We start from the raw sequence: 25,626 nt of genomic DNA, 5'->3' as shown, positions 1-25,626 counted from the left end.
TAAGAGTATATACCAACATCAACATTCCAAGCATTGTGCTAAAAGCCACAGGCATTCAATACAAAAAGTAATATATACAGAATAAAGACAATGATTTCATTATATTTAGAGTCTCTTATACAACACAATACTATTTAAGGAAAAAATAGGGGAGCATCTAACATATACTATGAAATATAGATAAAGCCCACACAATCTGACATGTCTATAGTTTCTCAAACATACTTGCCACTAGAAACTCCTTCATTTACTGTATGAGCTGAGCAGTAATATTCTAAATATTCTAAAATTCACTATTTTTAAAGACCTAAAGTAATCGTCAGATCCTTCATTCTATGAATTTTTTACCCAAAAGTCATTTTCTTAGTATAAATTACAGATTAATTCCTCACGATGCATTTTTCCCAGATCAACATTAAAAGTCATACTCTATTACTACTAAAGGCTGAAAACTATTAAATAAAATAATTAATGCAATTATTCAGGTAATATTAAATAGGCTATCAAAAATCGAACAGTTCTTGTACAATAAATATATGATATTCATATACCCATTCTTTAATTTTTTTGATGAATTCTTTGGATCACAGATAATTCACAAAACAAATCAGAGACAAGGTTTTAATTTCACATATAATATTACAAACGAACAAACAAAACAACTACGAGACTAAGTGCTTTATGAATTTAAAACATTCTAAAATACTTGAAAGATGTATTGCAAAATTTTTCTAAGTAGAAAATGTTCACTGAACATGCTTGCTCTTAGAATAAAAAAGGTAAATATTCGTTTAACTCTTTTTTTTTTTTTTTTTGAGACAGAGTCTGGCTTTGTTGCCCAAGTTGTAGTGCAATGGCATGATCTGAGCTCACTGTAACCTCCACCTCCCAGGTTCAAGCGATTCTTCTGCCTCAGCCTCCCAACTAGCTGGGATCACAGGCACCCACCAGCACGCCCAGCAAATTTTTGTATTTTTAGTAGAGACGGGGTTTTACCGTGTTGGCCAGGTTGGTCTCGAACTCCTGACCTCAGGTGATCCACCCACCTCAGCCTCCCAAAGTGCTGGGATTACAGGCATGAGCCACTGCACCTGGCCAGAATTTTTAAACACATAGCATATAGAGAGTAAGTCCATTCACAAGTTTTAGTGTCAATGCACACATTTCAATTATCCTAAGAAATGCACCTTAATCAGACAATTTAACCGTAGTGTCCTTTTTGAAAACAGTGTTTCAGGAATTAAAACATTAAAAGCTAAATTTTACTTACCTTTAACTTTACTATTGAGTATAGAGAAAACAAATAATGAAAAATTTTAGTGATAGCCAGGCATCGTGACTCACGTCTGTAATCCCAGCACTTGGGTAGGCTGAGGCAGGCAGATCACAAGGTCAGGAGTTTCAGACCAGCTTGACCAACATGGTGAAACCCCGTCTCTACTAAAAATACAAAAATTAACCGGATGTGGTGGCACACACCTGTAATCCCAGCTACTCAGGAGGCTGAGGCAGGAGAATCGCTTGAACCCGGGAGGCAGAGGTTGCAGTGAGCCGAGACTGAGCCATTGCACTCCAGCCTGGGCGACAGAGCAAGACTCCATCTCAAAAAAAAAAAAAAAAAAATCAGTGATTACCAACTCATGATAATTTTTAAAAATCAGTAGTTTAGACAGCTACAATTCAAATACAGTAGAGCTTTCAGCTTCAATAAATATCTTTCTCTCATTGCCCTCCATTAACCTTGGCTCTTGGAAATATGTTCTACTAGAATTAACAGTAATTAAATTCTAACAGATTATATGCATATGGTTAAAAATTCCATCTAATACCATACTAAGATAAGATAAATATAATTTTAATTATATTCTATATAAAAGTAGGCCATTACACAAAGAAAATCACATTTAAAATATTTAGCAGTAAATATTCAAGAGAAAAATTTAAAAACACAAATGAAACAATTTTAAAAGTGAGAGCCATGAAAGCAGAAACCATAGCTTATTTATTATTACATTCACCTGTGTCTAGAACACAGTTTAAAAACATAAAAATGTTCGAGAGAAAAAAAAATTTCATAAAGGAAATCTGATCTTCCATGAAGTAAAATAAAAAGTAGCAAGTGAAAGTACCTTCAGATATCTCCATAATATTAATATTAAAGTCAATTGTTTTAATAATCAAATACTGCAAAAGAAGAAAAGCAAATAGAAATTATATTTGCCATATAGTTAGATGTTAGTGATCCAAGGAGATTCAAATTTCTGCTCACAAACACATACTTCTCATCATCCACCACTCACAGCACCTTAGTTAAGGCGCTACCATTTAAATCATTTTATCATAACTAGGTATATGCAATTATTACAGATTATATTCAACAACCTGTAACAGATAAAGAAGATCCAGTATTACAAGTCTGGGCAATGGACAAGAAACCATAACTTAAATCAAAAGAGAGCTTTTGCTCTTTTTTCTTATCTTAATTTGAGTGCAGAATCTGTTTAAAATAGCATGTAGGTCATACAGTGTACACTGTTCACACCTAATATTAATAGAAAATTTAAAAATGTACATTTCATTTGAAATGCAAACACACTAAACAAGTTTTCATGAAAAGGCAATATGTAGAAACCTCATTTGAATACTAGTAGATATTACATATACAAATACTGTTCTGTATTTTTAGTTTTGGCAAATGCTTTTCAAGTTCTTTTTCTTACACTTTAATAAGAATATTAAGGATTACTCTCATTTCAAATACACTGCATGAAAACAATTCTCTCTTTAAAAAAAAAAAAGGCACCCACATTCAAAAAGAAATTGAATAGTTTATCATCATATAGAAACACAAACTACAATGATGCAATTCTCATAAATGAATCTGTAGAACTAGCATCTTTATTTGTGCTCCTTAATCTTCCAATATACCAGGTGAAATCATTAGAACCAAAGTGTTCTGAGCACCACTGCCCTCAATACATTTTTTATCTTAAGAATTACTTTTTAACATTTTAATTACAATAAAATTTACTTTATAAGTTTTAACCTGTAATGTTTAGGTTTTAACAAATGCATGGAGTCATGTATCCATTATTAGTATCACTATGCCAAACAGTTTCATCACTCAGAAAATTCCCTCATTCTGTCTTTGAAATCAACCCTTCCTTGCACTTCCAATCTCCGACAAACACTGATCTGGGTCTCCATGTCTACAGTTTTTGCTTTTGCAGAATGTCATATAAATTGAATCACAACATATTTGGCATTTTTGGAATTTACTGAATATTATGAATCTGTAAATGTGTCTTTCACCAAAGATGAAAGTTTTCATCTATTATGTCTTCAGTATTTTTTCTGTACCAATCTCTTCGTCCTCTCCTCTGGGTCTCTTATGACATAATTGTTATACCTTTTCTATCATCCCATAGATCTCTACACTGTGTTCATTTTATTGTCTTTTTATCTTTATTGTTCAGATATTATAATTTCTATTGCCCTTTCTTCAATTTCACTTAATTTTTTTTTCATTTTTTTCATATTTTATTTTATATTTTATTTTTATTATTATACTTTAAGTTCTAGGGTACATGTGCATAACGTGCAGGTCTGTTACATATGTATACTTGTGCCATGTTGGTGTGCTGCACCCATCAACTCGTCAGCACCTATCAACTCGTCATTTACATCAGGTATAACTCCCAATGCAATCCCTCTCCCCTTCCCCCTCCCCATAATAGGCCCTGGTGTGTGATGTTCCCCTTCACGAGTCCAAGTGATCTCATTGTTCAGTTCCCACCTATGAGTGAGAACATGCGGTGTTTGGTTTTCTGTTCTTGTGATAGTTTGCTAAGAATGATGGTTTCCAGCTGCATCCATGTCCCTACAAAGGACACAAACTCATCCTTTTTGATGGCTGCATAGTATTCCATGGTGTATATGTGCCACATTTTCTTAATCCAGTCTGTCACTGATGGACATTTGGGTTGATTCCAAGTCTTTGCTATTGTGAATAGTGCCGCAATAAACATAGTGTGCATGTGTCTTTATAGCAGCATGATTTATAATCCTTTGGGTATATACCCAGTAATGGGATGGCTGGGTCATATGGTACTTCTAGATCCTTGAGGAATCGCCATACTGTTTTCCATAATGGTTGAACTAGTTTACAATCCCACTAACAGTGTAAAAGTGTTCCTATTTCTCCACATCCTCTCCAGCACCTGTTGGTTCCTGACTTTTTAATGATTGCCATTCTAACTGGTGTGAGATGGTATCTCATTGTGGTTTTGATTTGCATTTCTCTGATGGCCAGTGATGATGAGCATTTTTTCATGTGTCTGTTGGCTGTATGAATGTCTTCTTTTGAGAAATGTCTGTTCATATCCTTTACCCACTTTTTGATGGGGTTGTTTGTTTTTTTCTTGTAAATTTGTTTGAGTTCTTTGAAGGTTCTGGATATTAGTCCTTTGTCAGATGAGTAGATTGCAAAAATGTTCTCCCATTCTGTAGGTTGCCTGTTCACTCTGATGGTAGTTTCTTTTGCTGTGCAGAAGCTCTTTAGTTTAATGAGATCCCATTTGTCAATTTTGGCTTTTGTTGCCACTGCTTTTGGTGTTTTAGACATGAAGTCCTTGTCCATGCCTATGTCCTGAATGGTATTAGCTAGGTTTTCTTCAGGGTTTTTATGGTATTAGGTCTAACATTTAAGTCTCTAATCCATCTTGAATTAATTTTCGTACAAGGAATAAGGAAAGGATCCAGTTTCAGCTTTTTACTTAGGGCTAGCCAATTTTCCCAGCACCATTTATTAAATAGGGAATCATTTCCCCATTTCTTGTTTTTGTCAGGTTTGTCAAAGATCAGATGGCTGTAGATGTGTAGTATTATTTCTGAGGACTCTGTTCTGTTCCATTGGTCTATATCTCTGTTTTGGTACCAGTACCATGCTGTTTTGGTTACTGTAGCCTTGTAGTCTAGTTTGAAGTCAGGTAGCATGATGCCTCCAGTTTTGTTCTTTTGGCTTAGGATTGCCTTGGAGATGTGGGCTCTTTTTTGGTTCCACATGAACTTTAAAGCAGTTTTTTCCAATTCTGTGAAGAAACTCATTGATAGCTTGATGGGGATGGCATTGAATCTATAAATTACCTTGGGCAGTATGGCCATTTTCACGATATTGATTCTTCCTATTCATGAGCATGGTATGTTCTTCCATTTGTTTGTGTCCTCTTTTATTTCACTGAGCAGTAGTTTGTAGTTCTCCTTGAAGAGGTCCACTTAATCTTTTTTCTGTCCCCTCCATTCTGCTACTGAACTCATCTAGAAAATGTTTAGGTATTTTACTATTTTAATATATTTGGATTATTGCTACTTCCTATCCTAAAATTTTCTGTTGGTTCCTTTTCTACTTTCCTTGCTGAGAACTTCATTCTTTCTTTTCACTTCAAAAGTGTTTGTTCTGACTTTAACAGGACAGAGTTATAATTCCAGCATCCAGGTCATCTTAGGAATGGCATTTGTTAGCTGCTGTTTTTCCTACAACAGTTGATGATTTCCCTGAGTCTTGGTTATGTCCAGTAATGTTGGAGTGTGTCCCAGAAAGGGGAGGGAGACTGTGAATATTGCATTTTGACACTCTTGGTCATGCTAAAGGCTCTTGGTCCTCTGGACAATGGATTTGTTTTTGCTTTTGTTTTTAATATTTTTGTTGTTGTTGGCAATCAACCCTGTTAGGTTCAAACCACAAGTCCCAACCTACCTGGTGGGCTGTGACTTCAATGTCAATTCAGTTTCCCAAGTCTTTTTAGGGATATTCACACTATCCTCATATGTGTCACCTAAAAGTCAATCTAGGACAAAGACGGTGATCTACAATGTAGTTCAGTTATAAAACTTTTTATTTCACCTCCTTGAAAAGGTACCACACATGCTCAGCTTAGGGATGAGTCTGGGTCTTCATGCACAGATTTAGGTCATCTTTTTCTCTACCTACTTCCTCTCCATAATTTCCCCAACACTATCTGTCTCCTAGACCCCTTGTCTTAATTCTCTGGCTACATGGTGTTTTTGCCTCCACACACACTCATGTACTTTCTGCAACTGCATATGCCTTGGGGAGAAGTGGCAGGAAAGGAGGAAAAAAGCAAAAATGAACAGATATTCTCCCCTCATTCTTTGGACTACAGGGGCCCATTTTTCCAGTTTATTTGGTCAAAGAAAAAGATTACCTTTCAGAGTTTTAAATGCCTGCAGAGTTGCCATTGCCACCACCACCACCACCATTGCAGGGGAACAGCCTCATGATTAAGGCTTACCTGGGGTCCCACCAGAAAAGTAAAACAAAAACCAGAATACAAAACACAAAGAAAACAGTGATTTTCCACACAGACTCCTTTGCACAGGGGCCCTTCTTTCCAGTCCTCTGACCATAAACAGAGAAAAAGAGAATTTTTCTGTCTGTATCTTTTGTGCAGACCAAGAATAAGATGCCCTGCCAAGCTGGGAGAAAAAGAAAGGGGAAAAGGAGAGAGAAAACAATAACAACAACAACAACAACAAACAAAACAGAAAACTTGCCAATATCAGTCGCACCTCCAGGTTGGCACTGCATCCTGAACCTCCTGCTATTATTTACTCTTCAGAGACCTCAAATAGTTGTGCTGTGTATTCTGCCCAGGGTTTTAGTTGGAATGCATAGGAGAGAGTCTTCCTCCATCTTAGTAGATTCAGAACCACAAAAATTCTAGACATAAACCTTGACATTTATGGTCAACTGTTTTTTAACAAAGATGTCAAAGCAATTCAATGGGCAAAGATAGGCTTTTCAACAAATGCTGCTGGTACAACTGAATATACATAGGCAAAAAATAAAACAAAAAAAATGAACTTGGATTTTCACCTCACACCATATTTAAAAGGTGACAGAAAGACTGATATGATCTGAAGAGAAACCAGAGTATCTCACACCGTATTTAAAAGTAAACTCAAAACAGATCACAGACCTAAATGAAAAACAAAGGAGAAAATCTTTGTGACCCCCAACTAGGTAAAGATTTCTTGGATATGATAGCCAAAGTATAGCTCATAACAGAAAAAAAATTAATAAATGGAATATCATCAAACTTATACCATTTTGTCTTCAAAAAGCACTATTTAGAAAGTGAAAAGGCAGGCCACAATCTGGGAAAAAATATTCCCAAATCCTATACTTAATAAAAGATTTGATCCAAAATGAAAAAATTTTTAAAGTCACCTCCTGCAAGTCAGTAATAAGACAATAAACCCCATGAAAAAAACGGCAAAAAAATTTAATAGACATTTCACAAAATACATACAAATGTCCAATAAGCACTATGAAAAGAAGTCCAACATCACTAGTCATTAGGGAAATGAAAATTACCATAAAAGATACCACTATATATTTCTAGAATGGCTATAATAAAACAGTATGATCATGCCAAATGTTGGCAAGGATACTGACAAACTGCACCCCTCATATACTGCCAAGTGGGAATGTAAAATAGAACAACTACTCTTTTCTTTAAGCATTATTCTTATGACCTAACAATTCTACATTTAGGTATCAAGCCAAGAGAAATTAAAACATATGTCAACCCAAAGACTTCTCTCCAACTTTCATAACTGAAAACTGGAAATAATTGAAATGGTTAATTAATATGTCCATAAACAAAATGCAATCCAAACAATGGAATACTATTCAGTCATGAAAAGGGGAAAAAAAACTTACTGATAATAATGACCTCAAAAACATTATGTTGGACAGGCGGAGTGGCTCACACCTGTAATCTCAGCAATTTGGGAGGCTGAGACAGGCAGATCACTTGAGGTCAGGAGTTCGAGACCAGCCTGGGCAACATGGTGAAATCCCATCTCTACTAAAAATACAAAAATTAGCCAGGTGTGGTGGTGCACTCCTGTAGTCCCAGCTACTCAGGAGATTCAGGCAGGAGAATCGCTTGAACCTGGCAGGCAGAGGCTGAAGTGAGCTGAGATCACTCTACTGCACTCAAGCCTGGGGAGGAGAGTGAGACTCCATCTCAAAAAAAAACAAAACACATCATGTTAAGGAAAGGAAGGCAGACTCAAAAGGGCACATACTGTATAATTACATGTATATAAAATTTTCAGAAAAAGAGAGTTTAGATTGTGGCATAATAAAAATATATCTGAACCTTGTTCCTGGTTCCTGGCACAGGGCTTCAAAAACCCTTGGAATTTCATAGGTGACTGTACTGTCTTTGTTATGCTAATGAGGTGGCTCATGGTGATAGCTTCCAGATAGGGACTGGTCACCAAAAAAACCACATACATGATTAGAGGGTTGGAACTCTAGGTCAACAGCACCTCCAAGGACAGGTAGGGAGCTGGAGACAGTTTAATCACATGGCCAATAATTTAATCAATCACACCCATATACTGAAACCCCAATAAAAGCTCTGAACACTGAGGCTTGGTAGACACACTGACATGCAGAGAGGGTAATGTACCCTGACTCTACAGGGAGAGGGCATGGAAGCTTTAGGTCCAGGTCCCTTCCAAACCTTGTCTTATGTGTACCGTTTATAAAGAAACTGTATAACATTTTTAGTGAGCTCTGTGAGTCATTCCAGAGAATTACTGAACCTATAAATTTGGGAATCTCCAATTTTACAGTCAGTTGTCAGAAGCATGAATGTTCCGCATTTGTGGCTGGCATCTGAATTGAGAGCAGTCTTCTGGAGGGCTAAACTCTTAAACCTGTGGAGTCTGATGCTAACTGATGGACAGTTAGTGTCAGAACTGTATTACAATATACCCACAGAGGGCAGAAATGGAAAAAAAGAGACAAAAAGATTAGCAGTTACCTGGGTCTGGGAGTAGCAATGGGAAGTGATAGCAACAAATATTTTTTAGAGTGATAGAAATATTCAAAAACTAGATTTGATTATGGCTGTACAACTCCATAAATGTACTTAAAAATCACTGAATTGTACACTTTCAATGAATATAACTTATGGTTATTATACCACAATAAAACTGGTTTTTAAAATCTAATCAATAAGTTTCCAAGATTATAGAAGGCATTCAAAGTTATAATAATCATGTATTTCTTCATTCTGTATTCTCATAATGAACACCAAATATTTATTAAATGCATCAGTCAGTGCAAAAATAACAAGAAATGAAGGGTTTCAACTGTCTTAAGAGCACTCCATTAGATATACAGAAGAACTCTATCAAAATTAGCAACGTTAAATAAGGTTAAAGATCTCACATGTAGGATGTAGGATGTAGGTAGGATGGATTAGGTCCACATTTTATGGAAAATACTTTAACATGAAGGTGTGAGGCAATGATAAAGTGCTTTCAATTGGGGCAATCTGGAGTTAGCCAATGCCCTGGGTGCTCTCATTAGTCTCAGAGATTTTACGGTCAGTTGTGATTCTGCCTATTAAATGTTCTTTCACTTGATGATTTTATAATCCATTACTGAAAAATTATATCAAAAGGACTGCTAGCATGTACATTATATTAATATTAGAGCCAGATTTGCATTCAGCACTGGCTAATGGGACACTTTTAAACAATAAGAAAAGAGAGTAAGTTGTTATATGCATGGGATGCACTGTTTTTTAACCCCTGAGCTTCTCCTCTTGATACTGTCCTTTAATTCTCTTCTTGAAACCACCTTCCTGAAAAAAGAAGTATACATGTGTAAAATCTATTCATGCTCCCCTCTCATTAACTCACTCCCTAACCCACTATAATCTGACTTCAATCCCAGCCATTAGGCTAAAACCACTACAGTGAAAGTCACTAAACCAGACTTTTACCAAATTCCTTCAACTCTTCCAATTACCTTAACAATCTTTCCCATGGACTTCAATCCTCGCATGTTCTGACATTTCTAAAAACTCATTTGGGAAGGAATAGAAAAAATTTGTTCTTTCAATGTATCATATTATCAAAGGCAAAGAGTTGAATATCCAAATATATGGTAGTAAAAGAAAATTTAAAAAAAAAACAAAAAAAAAACAAAGGTATATGGAAATTTGTAAAATCTCCTATTTGAAATTAATGACATCTCTTTATCATTAAATACAAAACTTCTCTGTTCCGACCTGCCACATCCCTACTGAACCATCTCAAACGATACTTGACATTATATGGCAAACTCAGTATCTTAGTCAATTTGTGTTACTAAAAAGGAATACCTGAGATTGGGTAATTTATTATTTTAAAAAGGTATTCATTTGGCTCATAGTTCTGCAGCCTGTACAAGATGCATGAGGCTAGCATATGCATATGGTAAGGGCCTCAAGCTGCTTCTCTTCATGACAGAAGGCAAAGGGGAGCCGGCATGTGCAGACATCATATGGGGAAACAGGAAGGGGCAGGGAGGTGCCAGGCTCTTTCTAACAACCAGCTGTCATGGAAACTAACAGAATAGAAACTCACTCATTACCACAAGAAAGGTACCAAGTCATTGATGAGGAATCCACCCCTATGATCCAAACACCTCCCATTAGGTTCCACCTCCAACACTGGTGATCAAATTTCAACATGATGTTTGAAGGGTCAAATATCCAAACTATAGCACTTACCTACTGAGAACACAACAGTCAATTAAAAATAAAAATGATGTGCAAACAAAATGGTAAAAATTACATTTGGCCATACACATATATGCATAAAGTTAAATTTATTTGCTAATTCAAAATGTTTAAGTTACTTGCTGCTGAACTCACCTAACATTATATGCAAAATTCTTTTGGTATGTTTGTACAAAAAAACATTTTCTACATATCTAAAATCTTTGTTTCTTAAATAAAGCCTGTGTCTTCTAAGGCATTCAACCACATCTAGCTACACAGCCAGAGTAAAATTTAAGTTTAGTGGGTGGTTGGTATAGGGGAGGGAGGTAGGCTCAGCCTTACCCATGTGGAAGTAATTGCTTTCTTGACCTAAAGCTCTTCCCATTAGAATCAAAACAAATTGATATTATCTTAAGAACTCTTCTAATTTTTGAAAATAAAACCTAAATGTTCCATACTTAAACGGATGTTGTTTGTTTTGTTTAAGGACAAAATTATAACACATTTATTTTTGTATTTAAATCAAAAGCAGACTTACTATTATGAAGAAAATAAGAGAATTTCAAAAGATAATCATCTCAGTGTAGAAAGGTACGTACAGAGTTGGTACAGACAAGGCCAACAAACTTAAACATTGTGATCTGATATTTTTAAAATCTTGGTTTGACCCTTGGCCTTCTTGGTCTACACCAAACTTTTCAAAATAAATTGTTTGTTCATCAGGAGTATGCAATTATGCATATAACATGGTGAGCTATTTAAAGCAGATTTGGTGACAAGGGTAAAATATTCCAGCAAGAATAAAATACAAGTGCTGAAGCTTAATGTTTTATGATGTGATTCTGGCATGAACTATAAATTTTCTAAGAACCTGCCAAAATATAATATGCTGTTTTGATTCATGGAATTGGAGATCTGAAATAAATATCACGATATTATTATACTTAGTCCAGTCTTTTGCCTCTGGCGGTTCAATATCTATACTATCCAGACTGATGGCTATTAAAAGGTACATTTTTTCTACATGAGCAAGATATTAATAGTAACTCCACAACCTCCTTGAAGCCTTTTTTAATGCTTTATCACCCTGAAAGTGATGACCAGTGGCTTTAGTTATCTCAAACTTTCTGTTCTGTGTTCAAAACTAATTTCTTCCCACCACATTAGAGATAGGATGGGGATGTCTCTGTATATACAGTAAATCTGAACATAATGTCCTTGATAGGTTCTTGGCAACTGCTATTTTAAGTGAAACAATGTATGACAAACAAAACTACTATTCCCCTCTTCAATGTTATAACAAAATGAGATTGAACAAAGGGACGTGATTGGAGGACCTGCTGTAAGGCATTTCACTCAAAGTCACAGTTTCCAAGGAGCTACTGACAACATGACATGAGGACTTACTGCACCTTGCTTATAATAAATATTTCCTAGGCCATATCATATCTCATATCTCTTTCCTTTTCCTCAAGATTCTTTTCATATTTATTTCCTATCCCCTTCTCTAGACGTTATCCATTCTCCCCACATGCTTTTTAAAACTGCTGTATTTGAATTGCTGCTTAAAAAGGAAAAATCATTCTAACTCTTCTAGGCTATATTCTAATAGATTATATATAGCTTACTAAGTATCCAATTTGAAAACCAACAACAGAAGAATAAAAGAATAGACTTGAAAAAGTTATCAGGAACATTCTAGAGTGGTCAGAATTCTTTTTTTTTCCTATATGGTATGAGGATATGGGCAGAAGTGAATCATGTTAATAAAAAGTACATTTAAATAGCAATAGACATGTGTAAGGTATCTTAATATTTTCTTCCCATTAAAATATGATACATAAATCAGAGGTCTTATTGCAAAAGTGATAATCCAATTTTCTTTGACAGGATCAACTAAGCCTTAGTCTACATTTCTGGAAGGCCCGTGTCTCACCAATCTCAGTGGGACTTCTGCCCAACGAAGACTTGCAATAATCAAAACTAAGTTTTCACCATGTAATAACTTTACCGTTTGGTTAATAGGATTCTTATGTTTGTTTGTACAAGTCATTTTTTTTATTATTGCACTTCCCTTGTTATATTTACTTAATGCATACAAACAAAAACATGATCAGCAGAATTTGGTTGAGTAGTACACATCAAGTTTGTGACTAAACATGTTTTGTATAATACTGAGATACTGGCACGAGACAGCAGAGGGCACTGGCAACAAATGCCAACTCAAATATCATGACTCACACAGGAAGGAAATAATCACTCAAAAGTGCCAATAACACTGCTATTAGTATAGTTGTGGATCAGAATACCTAAACTCTGTCTTTTATTATCAACTACCAGTTTACGCACTGTTATAAACATAAGATCTCCATTTACTCACCCCAATATAGAAAATAATACAACAGATGTAATAAAATAAAACTAAGTTAAGATTTAGAACAGGCTAATTCTAATAGGCTTATTTTGTGGCAGACATTGTGCTAGCTGCCTTATAGACATTATCTAATTTATTTCTCACAAAGCAATGCATGAGCTTGCTGCTGGTCTGGTTACAGAAGACACTGGCAAAGTCCTAAGTAGCAGGTTATGACTCAGCCACCAGACTACAAAACTTTTTGAAAGCCAAAACCATTTTGGTTTAGTTTACAATTAAAACCCAGTATCTAGTAATCTACCTCACAATAATTATTCAGGGGAATAAAGAAAAAAGAAGGAACACTAGATCTGATTCCAGTGCCACGCATCACATTTGCTTTTAGGACGCTATCAGTGAATATTTATTTGATTAGATTTTACAAGCCACTAGTTCCTGGCATTCTACTAGGCACCAGGTCTCAGAGATTTCATTATTTGAACTAATATTTTGCTTATTAAAGACTTACATTTTTTCCTGAGGTAGTGCTAGAAGGGAAGCAGTAAAGAAAAAAATAATAACAAAAATATATAAGAAAAAATAGATTCAACAATAAAAATATATATTTGAGAGTTTAGTTCTAGGTTTTCTTGTATAAAGAATTCACATTCAACAATAAGAAAATGCTTAGTTTCCTTAAATATAATATTAAAATTAAGTATAATAATTTTAGTAATGTTGGAAATATATCTTAATAGCTGAATAATCAAGTCTCTTTGTGAATAAGAAATATCAACTATGTAAATTGTATTATTTAAATATTCTTTAATTCATGAATATTTTCATGAAAAAATTTAATGTCAAAAATAATTATTGCTGTATTAAATATGATTTTTAAATAACACCAATATTTATAACTATCCATAAAAATCTATAAAGATATACTTATATTAAACTGAAAGCTGATGAAATTAAGGTAGTATTTGCCACTTCAGTTCTGTCTAAATAAATCTTTTACTTACTCATCAGACATACACTGAGATTTTTATTATGTGTTAGCTAGGTGTTAAACTTTAAGAATAGAAATCCCTAACAAAGAATCCCTACCCTCACTGCAGCAATCACTCTAAAATTAAATATTCAATATTACTTATGTACAGCATGCTCCTGGAAGGTTAAAAAAAAATCCATTCTAATAAATCATTCAGAATACCTAATACCATGTCGTCATATAAAACAAAACTAGCTTTAAAAAAACCTACTTTTCCTTCTTGCCAAAACAGCAACAAACCTTAATACTCTGTTCTACTTTACATACAAAAATCTTTATATATACTTTAAATTTCTTTTCTATTTCTTAACCTGTTTTATCTCATACAGAGTGTACCCTCCTTGAGTTCAAAGAAGAAAGAATTTAAAAATACTTCTAATACAGTGGTTTACAACAGTAGCTAAGTATTAAAATCAGGGGACATTTTAAAAAATATAGATACTGGAGCCCCAAACTAGACCTCATAGACAAAGTCTTTGGTGATGGAGCCCAGGTACCTATAGTTTTGCAGAGCTCCATGGGCAATTCTCAAACTCAGCCAAAGTTGACAACCACAACTTTAAAGGCTTAATTAAACACAGGGGGTCCCAACCCCTGAGAGATGGACAGGTACTGGTCCCTGGCTTGTTAGGAACCAGACCACACAACAGGAGGTGAGCAGCAGGCAAGCGAGCATTACCGCCTGAGCTTGGCCTCCTGTCAGATCAGCCGTGGCAGTAGATTCTCATAGGAGCGTGAACCCTATTTTGAACTGCACATGGGAGAGATCTAGGTTGTGTGCTCCTTATGATAATCTAATGATGATTTGAGGTAGAACAGTTTCATCCCAAAACCAAGCCCCCCGTGGAAAAATTGTCTTCGACGAAGCCAGTCTCTCATGTCAAAAAGGCTGGAAACCGCTACCTAGGCAGAAAGGGTATACAAAGCTACCTGTAAGCAGAAAATGTTAAAGCCATATAGGACCTTAAAGATCATCTAATCGGCTCATTTTCTGAAGTATGAAGCTGAAGTTGTGAGGAGTTAAGTAAACTGTCCAAGGTCTAGTAAAGTCTACTGACATGCAGACTAGTATTTTTTCATTACTTCTCTTAGCTGATATTTTTGTCATGAGGTTGCCTAAGAATCCCTGCTTAACAAATACATTCGCAGTACTGGCTTAGCATAGGACGCTGGCTACTCCAGTTGGGAGACAGAATACTAATTCTTGATTCTACCACAAACTTATCAATACCCTAAGCATTCATATCATAAATTCTCAGGGAAATGTGATTAAAATAAAAAAAATTAAAATTAAAAAAAAAAAACACTACACTGTCTTGAACCTGAAATACCTCCTTTGGAAAAACAGTGATAAGAGTAACAAAAATGGAAAGTTGTTTTGATGTATGAATGAGCTGGATAATTATAATGCACCTAGAGCATATAATAGGCACTCAACAAATGTTACTTCCCTTCAACATGACACCACCCACACTGCTTTCCTTTTTGATTCTGCAATTAAAGTTACCTGTCCCTAGTACCTCACTTTAATCCTTTTCATATTGTTTCTCCTAACTGGCAAAGACTTTTGGCCTCTTCTCCTTGATTAATGCTCATCAGTTTCTTCAAAGCTAAGTTTAAAGATATACCTTCTTTGCTCTCTGGCCAGGGCATCTCTGAAAGAAAGGCAGCAGCCCCAGGCAGGGGCTTATAGATAAAACTCCCATCTCCCTGGGACAGAGAACCTGAGGAAGAGGCAGCTATGGGTGAAGCTTCTGCAAACTTAAACGTTCCTGCCTGGCAGCTCTGAAGACAGCAGCGGATCTCCCAGCACAGTGCTGGAGCTCTGCTAAGGTACAAACTGCCTCCTCAAGTGGGTCCTTGATCCCCGTGCCTCCTGACTGGGAGACACTTCTCAGCATGGCTCAACAGACACCTCATACAGGAGACCTCCGGCTGGCATCTGGCAGATGCCACTCTAGGACAAAGCTTCCAGAGGAAGGAACAGGCAGCAATCTTTGCTGTTCTGCAGCCTCAGCTGGTGATACCCAGGCAAACAGGGTCTGGAGTAAACTTCCAGCAAACTCCAGCAGACCTGCAGCAGAGGGGCCTGACTGTTAGAAAGAAAATTAACAAACAGAAAGGAGTAACAGCAACATCAACAAAAAGGACGTCTACACAGAAACCCCATCAGAAGGTCACCAACATCAAAGAACAAATGTAGATAAATCCATGAAGATGAGGAAAAACAAGGCAAAAAGGGTGAAAATTCCAAAAACCAGAATGTCTCTTCTCCTCGAAAGGATCACAACTCCTGGCCAGCAAGGGAACAAAACTGGACAGAGAGTAAGTTTGAGGAATGACAGAAATAGGCTTCAGAAGGTGGGTACTAACAAACTCCTCTGAGGTAAAGAAGCATGTTCTAACCCAATGCAAGGAAGCTAAGAACCATGAAAAAAGGTTAGAGGAATTGCTAACTAGAATAACCAGTTTAGAGAAGAACATAAATGACCTAATGGAGCTGAAAAACACAGCATGAGAACTTCGTGAAGCACACACACGTATCAATAGCTGAACTGATCAAGTGGAAAAAGGATATCAGAGATTGAAGATCAACTTAATGAAATAAAGCATGAAGACAAGATTAGAAAAAAAAAAAAGAATGAAAAGGAAAGAACAAAGCCTCCAAGAAATATGGGACTATATGAAAAGACCAAACCTACGTTTGATTGGTATACCTGAAAATGATGGGGAGAATAGAACCGAGTCGGAAAACACTCTTCAGGATATTATCCAGAAGAACTTCCCAACTTAGCAACAGAGGCTAATATTCAAATTCAAGAAATACAGAGACCACCACAAAGAAACTCCTCGAGAAGAGCAACCCCAAGACACATAATTGTCAGATTCACCAAGGTTGAAATGAAGGAAAAAATGTTAAGGGCAGCCAGAGACAAAGGTTGGGTTACCAACAAAGGGAAGTCCCTCAGACTAACAGTGGGTATATCTACACAAACCCTACAAGCAAGAAGACAGTGAGGACCAATATTCAACATTCTTAAAGAAAAGATTTTCAACCTAGAATTTCATATCCAACCAAACTAAGCTTCATAAGCAAAAAATAAATAAAATCCTTTACAGACAAGCAAATGCTGAGAAATTTTGTCACCACCAGGCCTGCCTCACAAGAGCTCCCGAAGGAAGTACTAAATATGCAAAGGAAAAACAGGTACCAGCCACTGCAAGAACATACCAAATTATAAAGACCATCGACACTATGAAGAAACTGCATCAACTAATGGGCAAAATAACCAGCTAGCATCATAATGACAGGATCAAATTCACATATAACAATATTAACCTTAGACCGGGCGCGGTGGCTCAAGCCTGTAATCCCAGCACTTTGGGAGGCCGAGACGGGCGGATCACGAGGTCAGGAGATCGAGACCATCCTGGCTAACACGGTGAAACCCCGTCTCTACTAAAAAATACAAAAAAAAAAAAAAAACTAGCCGGGCGAGGTGGCGGGCGCCTGTAGTCCCAGCTACTTGGGAGGCTGAGGCAGGAGAATGGCGTAAACCCGGGAGGCGGAGCTTGCAGTGAGCTGAGATCCGGCCACTGTACTCCAGTCCAGGTGACAGAGCAAGACTCCGTCTCAAAAAATATATATATATATGTATTAACCTTAAATGTAAATGGGCTAAATGCCACAATTAAAAGACAGAGACTGGAAAATTAGATAAAGAGTCAAGACCCATCGATATTCAGAAGTCCCATCTCACGTGCAAACACACACAGGCTCAAAATAAAGGGATGAAGGAAGATTTACCAAGTAAATGGAAAGCTAAAAAAAGCAGGGGTTACAATCCTACTCTCTGATAAAACAGACTTTAAACCAACAAAGATCAAAAGAGACAAAGAAGGGCATTACATAATGGCAAAGGGATCACTGCAATAAGACGAGTTAACTATCCTAAATATATATGCAACCAATACAGGAGCACCCAGATTCATAAAGCAAGTCCTTAGAGACCTACAAAGAAACTTAGATTCCCACAAAAAAACAGTGGGAGAGTTTAACACCTCACTGTCAATATTAGATCAATGAGACAAAAAATTAACAAGGATGTCCTGGACTTGAACTCAGCTCTGAACCAAGCAGACTCAATAGACATCTACAGAAGACTCCACCCCAAATCAACAGAATATACATTCTTCTCAGCACCACATCGCCCTTATTCTAAAATTGACCACATAATTAGAAGTAAAACACTCCTCAGCAAATGCAAAAGAACGGAAATCATAACAGTCTCTCAGACCACAATGCAATCAAATTAGAACTCAGGATTAAAAAACTCCCTCAAAACCACACAACTACGTGGAAACTGAACAACCTGCTCCTCTATGACTACTCAGTAAATAATGAAAGTAAGGCAGAAATAAATAAGTTCTTTGAAACCAATGAGAACAAAGACACAACGTACCAGAATCTCTGGGACACAGCTAAAGGAGTGTGTAGAGGGAAATTTATGGCACCAAATGCCCACAGAAAAATGTGGGAAAGATCTAAAATCAACACCTTAACATCACAATTAAAAGAACTAGAGAAGCAAAAGCTAACAAATTCAAAAGCAAGCAGAAGACAAGAAATAACTAATATCAGAGCAGAACTGAAGGAGATAAAGATACAAAAAATCCTTCAAAAAATCAATGAATCCAGGAGGTGGTTTTTTGAAAAGATCAACTAAATAGATAGACCGCTAGCTAGACTAATAAAGAAAAAAGAGCAGAATCAAATAGACTCAATAAAAAATTAGATAAAGGGGATATCACCACCGATCCCACAGAAATACAAACTACCATTAGAGAATACTATCAACACCTCTATGCAAATAAACTAGAAAATCTAGAAGAAATGGATAAATTCCTGGACACATACACCCTCCCAAGACTAAACTAGGAAGAAGTCGAATCCCTGAACAGACCAATAACAAGATCTGAAATTGAGGCAGTAATTAATAGCCTACCACACAAAAACAGCCCAGGACCTGACAGCTTCACACCTGATTTCTACCAAAGGTACAAAGAGGAGCTGGTACCATTCCTTCTGAAACTATTCCAATCAATACAAAAAGAGGGACTCCTCCCCAACTCATTGTATGAGGCCAGCATCATCCTGATACCAAAACGTGGCAGACACATAACAAAAAAAAGAAGTTTCAGGCCAATATTCCTGATGAACATCGATGCAAAAATCCTGAATAAAATGCTGGCAGACCAAACCCAGCAGCACATCAAAAAGCTTATCCACCATGATCAAGTCAGCTTCATCTCTGGGATGCAAGGCTGGTTCAACATACGCAAATCAATAAACGTAATCCATCACATACACAGAACCAATGGCAAAAACCACATGATTAACTCAATAGATGAAGAAAAGGCCTTCGATAAAATTCAACACCCTTTCATGCTAAAAACACTCAATAAACTAGGTATTGATGGATATCTCAAAATAATAAGAGCTATTTATGACAAACCCACAGACAATATCACACTAACTGGGCAAAAGCTGGAAGCATTCCCTTTGAAAACAGGCACAAGACAAGGATGCCCTCTCTCACCACTCCTATTCAACATAGTACTGGAATTTCTGGCCAGGACAATCAGGCAAGAGAAAGAAATAAAGGGTAGTCAAATAGGAAGAGAGGAAGTCAAATTATCTCTGTTTGTGGATGACATAATTGTACCTTTAGAAAATCCCATTGTCTCAGCCCAAAATCTCCTTAAGCTGATAAGCAACTTCAGCAAAGTCTCAGGATACAAAATCAATGTGCAAAAATCACATGCATTCCTACACATCGATAATAGACAAAGAGAATGCCAAATCTTGAGCAAACGCCAATTCACAATTGCTACAAAGAGAACAAAATACCTAGGAATACAACTTACAAGGGATGTGAAGGGCCTCTTCAAGGAGCTCTACAAACCACTGCTCAAGGAAATAAGAGATGATACAAACAAACGGGAAAAACATTCCATGCTCATGGATAGGGAGAATCAATATCGTGAAAATGGCCATACTGCCCAAAGTAATTTATAGATTCAATGCTATCCCCATCAAGCTACCATTGACTTTCTTCACAGAATTAGAAAAAACTAAATTTCATATGGTGCCAAAAAAGAGTTCATATAGTCAAGAAAATCCTAGCAAAAAGAACAAAACTGGAGGCATCAAACTACACTACACTGTCAGTACAACTACACTGACTTCAAACTGCACTACAAGGTCACAGTAATCAAAACAGCATGGTGCTGGTACCGAAACAAATACATAGGCCAATGGAACAGAACAGAGGCCTCAAAAATAATGTCACACATCTACAACTATCTGATCTTTGACAAACCTGACAAAAGCAAGCAATGGGAAAAGGATTCCCTATTTAATAAATGGTGTTGGGAAAACTGGCTGGCCATATGCAGAAAACTGAAACTGGATCCCTTCCTTACACCTTAAAGTCTAAGTAAGTGAATTATTGTACATTGAGGGCAATTATATTGCATACTAGAATCAATGAACTTTGGAGACAAGGGTTCAAATCCTAGCTCTCCAATTTCCTAGCTATTTGACCACAGGCAAAATGTTTAACTTCTCTAAGCCTCAGTTTACCTATAAGATGACCAGTGTAATCTCTCCCTTGGAGAGTTAAGAGGAGGATTTTTAAAAGATAAAGTATCGCTCCTCTGCTTAAGACCTCCTATAATACATTACAACCTATAAAATAAGTTTTAAACACCTTCAAAGACTATCTTACTTTCAGAAAGGGGAAAATGTTCTCCCATTTCAAAATTTCTGCAAATATCCAAGCAGAAATGTCCAGTAAGTAGACAAAATACAGCATTAAAGCCAGAACAGGGAGGAGGAAACATGCAAAGTTTATTGTCATCATGCATCTGGATAAATTCGCTGAAAGACTGATATTTTTAGAATTTGGATATACCAACTTTTTTTCTCTTACCTGATACACTCGTCATGAGGTTACCTATGAATCCCTGCCTAACAAATATTTTTGCAGTACTAGCCTAGTACATTTTTTTAAAACGCCTAGGACAAATAAATTAACCACTTGCCGCTTTCCTCCCTTAGCATATTATAAATTTTCCAATATTGATAAATATAATGATTTCAGGTTGTGTTTTAAATAATCCCTCAAATTATTAACCTTTTAGTTTATATCCTACTCTCAAACAGATTATCTACCATTGTCCTAATACTAAAACACAGTTTAAATTTAACACAATCCAAGTGGAATCGGGACACTGGTTAGTTTCAGACTCAAGCTAAACAAAGTATTTCCACACTCTCCCAGACTTTTTCCTTTTTCCAAGTATTGATAGAATTGTTTCCCCCATCAGAGAGTAAGCTCCTCTAAAGTCAGGAATCATGGCACCCATTTCCATAGCATTTAGCCCACCATCTCGGAAAATCTATGGCATGTGTGTCTGTGTGTGTGTGTGTGTGTGTGTGTGTGTGTGTGTGTGTGTGTGTGTNTGTGTGTGTGTGTGTGTGTGTGTGTGTGTGTGTGTGTGTGTGTGTGTGTGTGTGTGTATTCAGTAATATCTTTGTTTTGTTTTGTCTCCTCTACTTCCAAAAATCAAATCATGAAATTAAAACTAATTAGTGGCCTATCCTAACTACCATTTAACAAATGCTTGCCACACATCACTCTGTACTTTTTAAACCATAAAATATTATTTTATCAACCCTAACATACCACAGACAAATTTCCTGAGAACCAAAAAAGTCAGTGGGGAAAAAAAGAAATTTCCTAATTTTAGAGACATTAAAATGTGAAGAATAGCAGATGGTAACTCTGAGGTGCCATTAATTAGAAGACACATTCCATTTTCAGAGCTCTTAAAATGTAAGAAAAATATGTGCATCTTACACTTTTAACCTCATTATAGAAACTGGAGGTCAGAGAGTGCTTAAACACTTTATCTGACAGTAATACTTGTTAACCAGGTTGGCCACATGGAACAACACCTAATAATTAGTAGAAAAATGGATCAAAAGCCAGCTATTTTAACTATTGCCTCCCCATTAAGTAAAATAAGTATATATCCAATGTGTTGCTATCCTCAGATGATTACTTATACAACTGTGTTGCATACATTTCCCTAACCGTCCTATAAAAGAAGGTAAGTTCAACAGTTCATTGCCCACTCTATGAAAAAAAAATACAGTAATTAGTAAAATCTGAAATTCATTTTTAGACATTATAGGTAGATTACTATGTCTGACTACATTGCTGTAAGTTTTCTTTTTTCAAAATGACACCATATACTTCAATGTTTGAGAATACAAGGGGTCAGTTAAGTCTTTCTGTATAGACAAAATATATGTTACAAATTATACCAAGGTGATTTGCCAATACAAAATTAAATATTTAGAGTATACATACTTTTCAAATGTTGGCACATTTCTGCCTAATGAGCAAATACATCAACCAACACATTTATAGTTATGAAGTAATACAATTTTATTTAACTCCTTAGATATTCACTTCCACTATTAAATATTTAGGTTTCTGAATTATAAATATTACATTAAATAACATCAAACTTAATTCAAGAATAGGGAATTGTAAGGGCTAGACATGGTGGCTCATGCCTGTAATGCCAGCACTTTGTGAGGCTGAGGCAGGAGGCAGGAGAATCACTTGAGGCCAGGAGTTCAAGACCAGCCTAAGCAACATAGCAAGACTCCATCTCCCCAAAAATAGGGAGTTCTGTATTTTAGCCTTAAGTACTTGCCAATAGAACAGAAAAAGGAACATAACAATGTGGTGTTACATTTGGCCTCAACCTACATTTGTATTAGTAAAGGAGAAAATAAAGAAAGAGCAGACAGAGTACTAATTAAGCTGGTAATAATTTTAAAATGAAAATTTATGTGAGGTGATAGAAAAATCTTTTAAAGGATTGACAGGAGCATTTTAAAAAGTCAAAACTTAGCATCTGCAGACAAAAATCCTCTCCAGCCTTCTTCTCCCTCTCCCCTCCCTCTTCCTTCCCTTCTCTCCATGTGTGGTAAACTTCAACATTTCCAATTATTTTATCTTAAGAAATAAGTATCAGTCCTGTATAACACAAAATAGAAAGAAAGCAAAAGGTAAGGGGTTCTTTTTTCATTAAAAACATTTGTAGAAGTTACTAACAAAATGTCATTTTTTAAGAGTAAAGATATTTGATAACTAAAGGTAAAAAGACAGTAATTTGTTTTCAACCTAAGATCTGGTTCCAATATGACTATGAATTAAAATGGATTTGTTCAGGTACATTCAATATTATATATACCAGATATCTCTCTATTTCTTAGACAAAGCATCATAGATTTCATCACATTTTATATTCTAAAAATCACAAACTGTAAATTAACAACTAATAACTGTATGAAAATTATCATCTTACTTCTCCATTTCTTAATGTTGTGATGGCTCCTCTTGCTACACCCATTCTGAATAGTGTTTCTGTGGCCTGTAAATTAAAAAAAAAAAAAAAAAAAAAAAAACAGCAAAAATATATAATCTATAATCTCTCCTCAATTGTATATCCCACACCCTAAATGTGAACAACATTCAAAACTATTATATATCCAGCAACTTCTAGGCAACCATCAATAAGTGGTATATGCCTATAGTCCTAGCTACTCAGGCAGGAGGATCGCTTGAGTCCAGGAGTTCAAGGCTACAGTGAGCTATGATTGAGCCACTGCACTCCAGCCTAGATGACAGAGTGAGACCCTGTCTGAAAGAAAGAAAGAAAGAAAGAAAGAAAGAAAGAAAGAAAGAAAGAAAGAAAGAAAGAAAGAAAGAAAGAAAGAAAGAAAGTAAGAAAAGAGAAAGGAAATGCAACTAGAGAACTATCTACAAGGCACACTAAGAGCTAGAAGTTATAAATTATACCCCAGAAATATCATTATCACAATCTTTTAAGAGTTCAAACTTAATTGTTTCAAATGATTATTTTGATAATCTGGTATTCTTCCAGGACTATAGTTTCAAATTAGTTTGCTTAGACAAGTTTAAACCTTAGTTTAATGAACAAAAATTAAGTTCAAATTTAGCATTTAAGTTCGCTTTGGAAGTCATCATTTATTCTGAATTTAGTTTCCATTTGAATTTAGTTCAAATCACTTATCTGCTACTAAGATACAGAGAGGAGATGAAGTAATTTAGTAATGTCATATATTAAGTGACATTACTTAATTAACCCCAAAATAGTTATTGCTCGCTATACACTAACAATGAACAATCAGAAATGGAAATTAAGAAAACAAATTCCATTTACAATAGCATCAAAAAAAATCCTAGGGAAAAATAAAACAAGGAAGTGAAAGACTTGTAATCTGAAAACAACAAAACATTGCTGAAAGAAATTGAAGAAGACACAAATAAATAAAAAGACATCCTGTGCTCATGGTTCGGAATACTTATTATTAAGATGACCATACAACCCAAAGTGATCTACAGATTCAATGCAATCCCTATTAAAATCCCAATGGCACATTTTGCAGAAATACAAAAACCCATCCTGAAATTCATATAGAACGTTAAGGGACCCCAAATAAACAAAACAATCTTGAAAAAAGAAGAAGAAAGTTGAAGGACTCACTTTCTGATTCAAAACTTAGTACAAACCTACAGTAATCAAAAATACCTGGTACTATCATAAAGATGGACATTTAAGACAATGGAATAGAACAGAGAACCCAAAAATAAATCCTTGCATATATGGTCAAATGATATTTGATCAGGATAATAAGACTATTGAGTGGGCAAAGGACAATCTTTTCAAAAGTACTTAAAAAAACTGGAAATCCATGAAGCTGTCCTCACAGGCCTCTGAATACACAAAAAATGGCTAAAACGTAAATTTAACATTGTATATGTTTTACCACAATTAAAAAAAAATAGTTATTGCTATTTCCAATGCTTCCCCATCTTACAATTGCTGAGGATTTAGACCCTAATAAAACATTCTTTAGGATTGTACCTAAAGAGTATTTAATGGAAAATCCACTGATAGAGTGTAGAACACTGTAATATACAGAAAGAAAAGGATATTGATTTGTTAGTCTAGAATTTATTGAACAATTATTTCATAAGCACTGTAAAGGGCAAACTGAAGGAATTAGCAACAGAGTCAGTTTGACAATGCCCTTATTTTTACAGAGTTTACATCTAGGGGACAGTAGGAGCAAACAAATACAGAAATAAGTAAGTCATATGCATGTGAATATGGGAAATGAAAAACTTAAGCATAATAAGTATATGAAGAACAATGAGGTAGAAGGGATATTTTAAATAGAGTAAATCAAGGGTGGCCTCTTTTAAGAGAAGATAATTTGAACAGAAACTAAGTGAAACCATAAAGTGAATAGCCAGTATGGATATTACAATGATAATGACAGTAATAATTGCTGACACTAACTCAATACCTACTATTTGCCAAAATCCCCTCTACAAGATTTCAACGTATCAACTAATTTGAAAATTGGAGGAAAGAAGGTTCTAGTCAAAAAACCACAAGAGCCTGTAGGTAGGATCATACTTGGCATGTTTGAGGACAAATAAGATGGCCAGTGGGGC

General features: G+C 35.8%; 1 protein-coding gene across 2 annotated transcripts in view; it reads right to left on the bottom strand.

Moving 5' to 3' along the window:
* The window catches only part of TMEM135 (transmembrane protein 135), a 261,010-nt gene that overhangs the window by 133,539 nt on the left and 101,845 nt on the right, over nt 1–25,626 (bottom strand). Inside the window, exon 5 of one of the 2 annotated variants that reach the window (XM_025357908.1) lies at nt 23,447–23,512. The exons of the other annotated variant lie outside the window; for it this stretch is intronic. Coding sequence (XP_025213693.1) covers nt 23,447–23,512 — 66 coding nt within the window. The remainder of the gene's footprint in view (nt 1–23,446; nt 23,513–25,626) is intronic. 2 annotated transcript variants of the gene reach the window in all.

This window comes from Theropithecus gelada, chromosome 14, assembly GCF_003255815.1.
Source record: "Theropithecus gelada isolate Dixy chromosome 14, Tgel_1.0, whole genome shotgun sequence".
Lineage (NCBI taxonomy): Eukaryota > Metazoa > Chordata > Mammalia > Primates > Cercopithecidae > Theropithecus > Theropithecus gelada.
The sequence above is the reverse complement of the archived record's forward strand: the minus strand, read 5'-3'. Positions and strand labels throughout refer to the sequence as shown.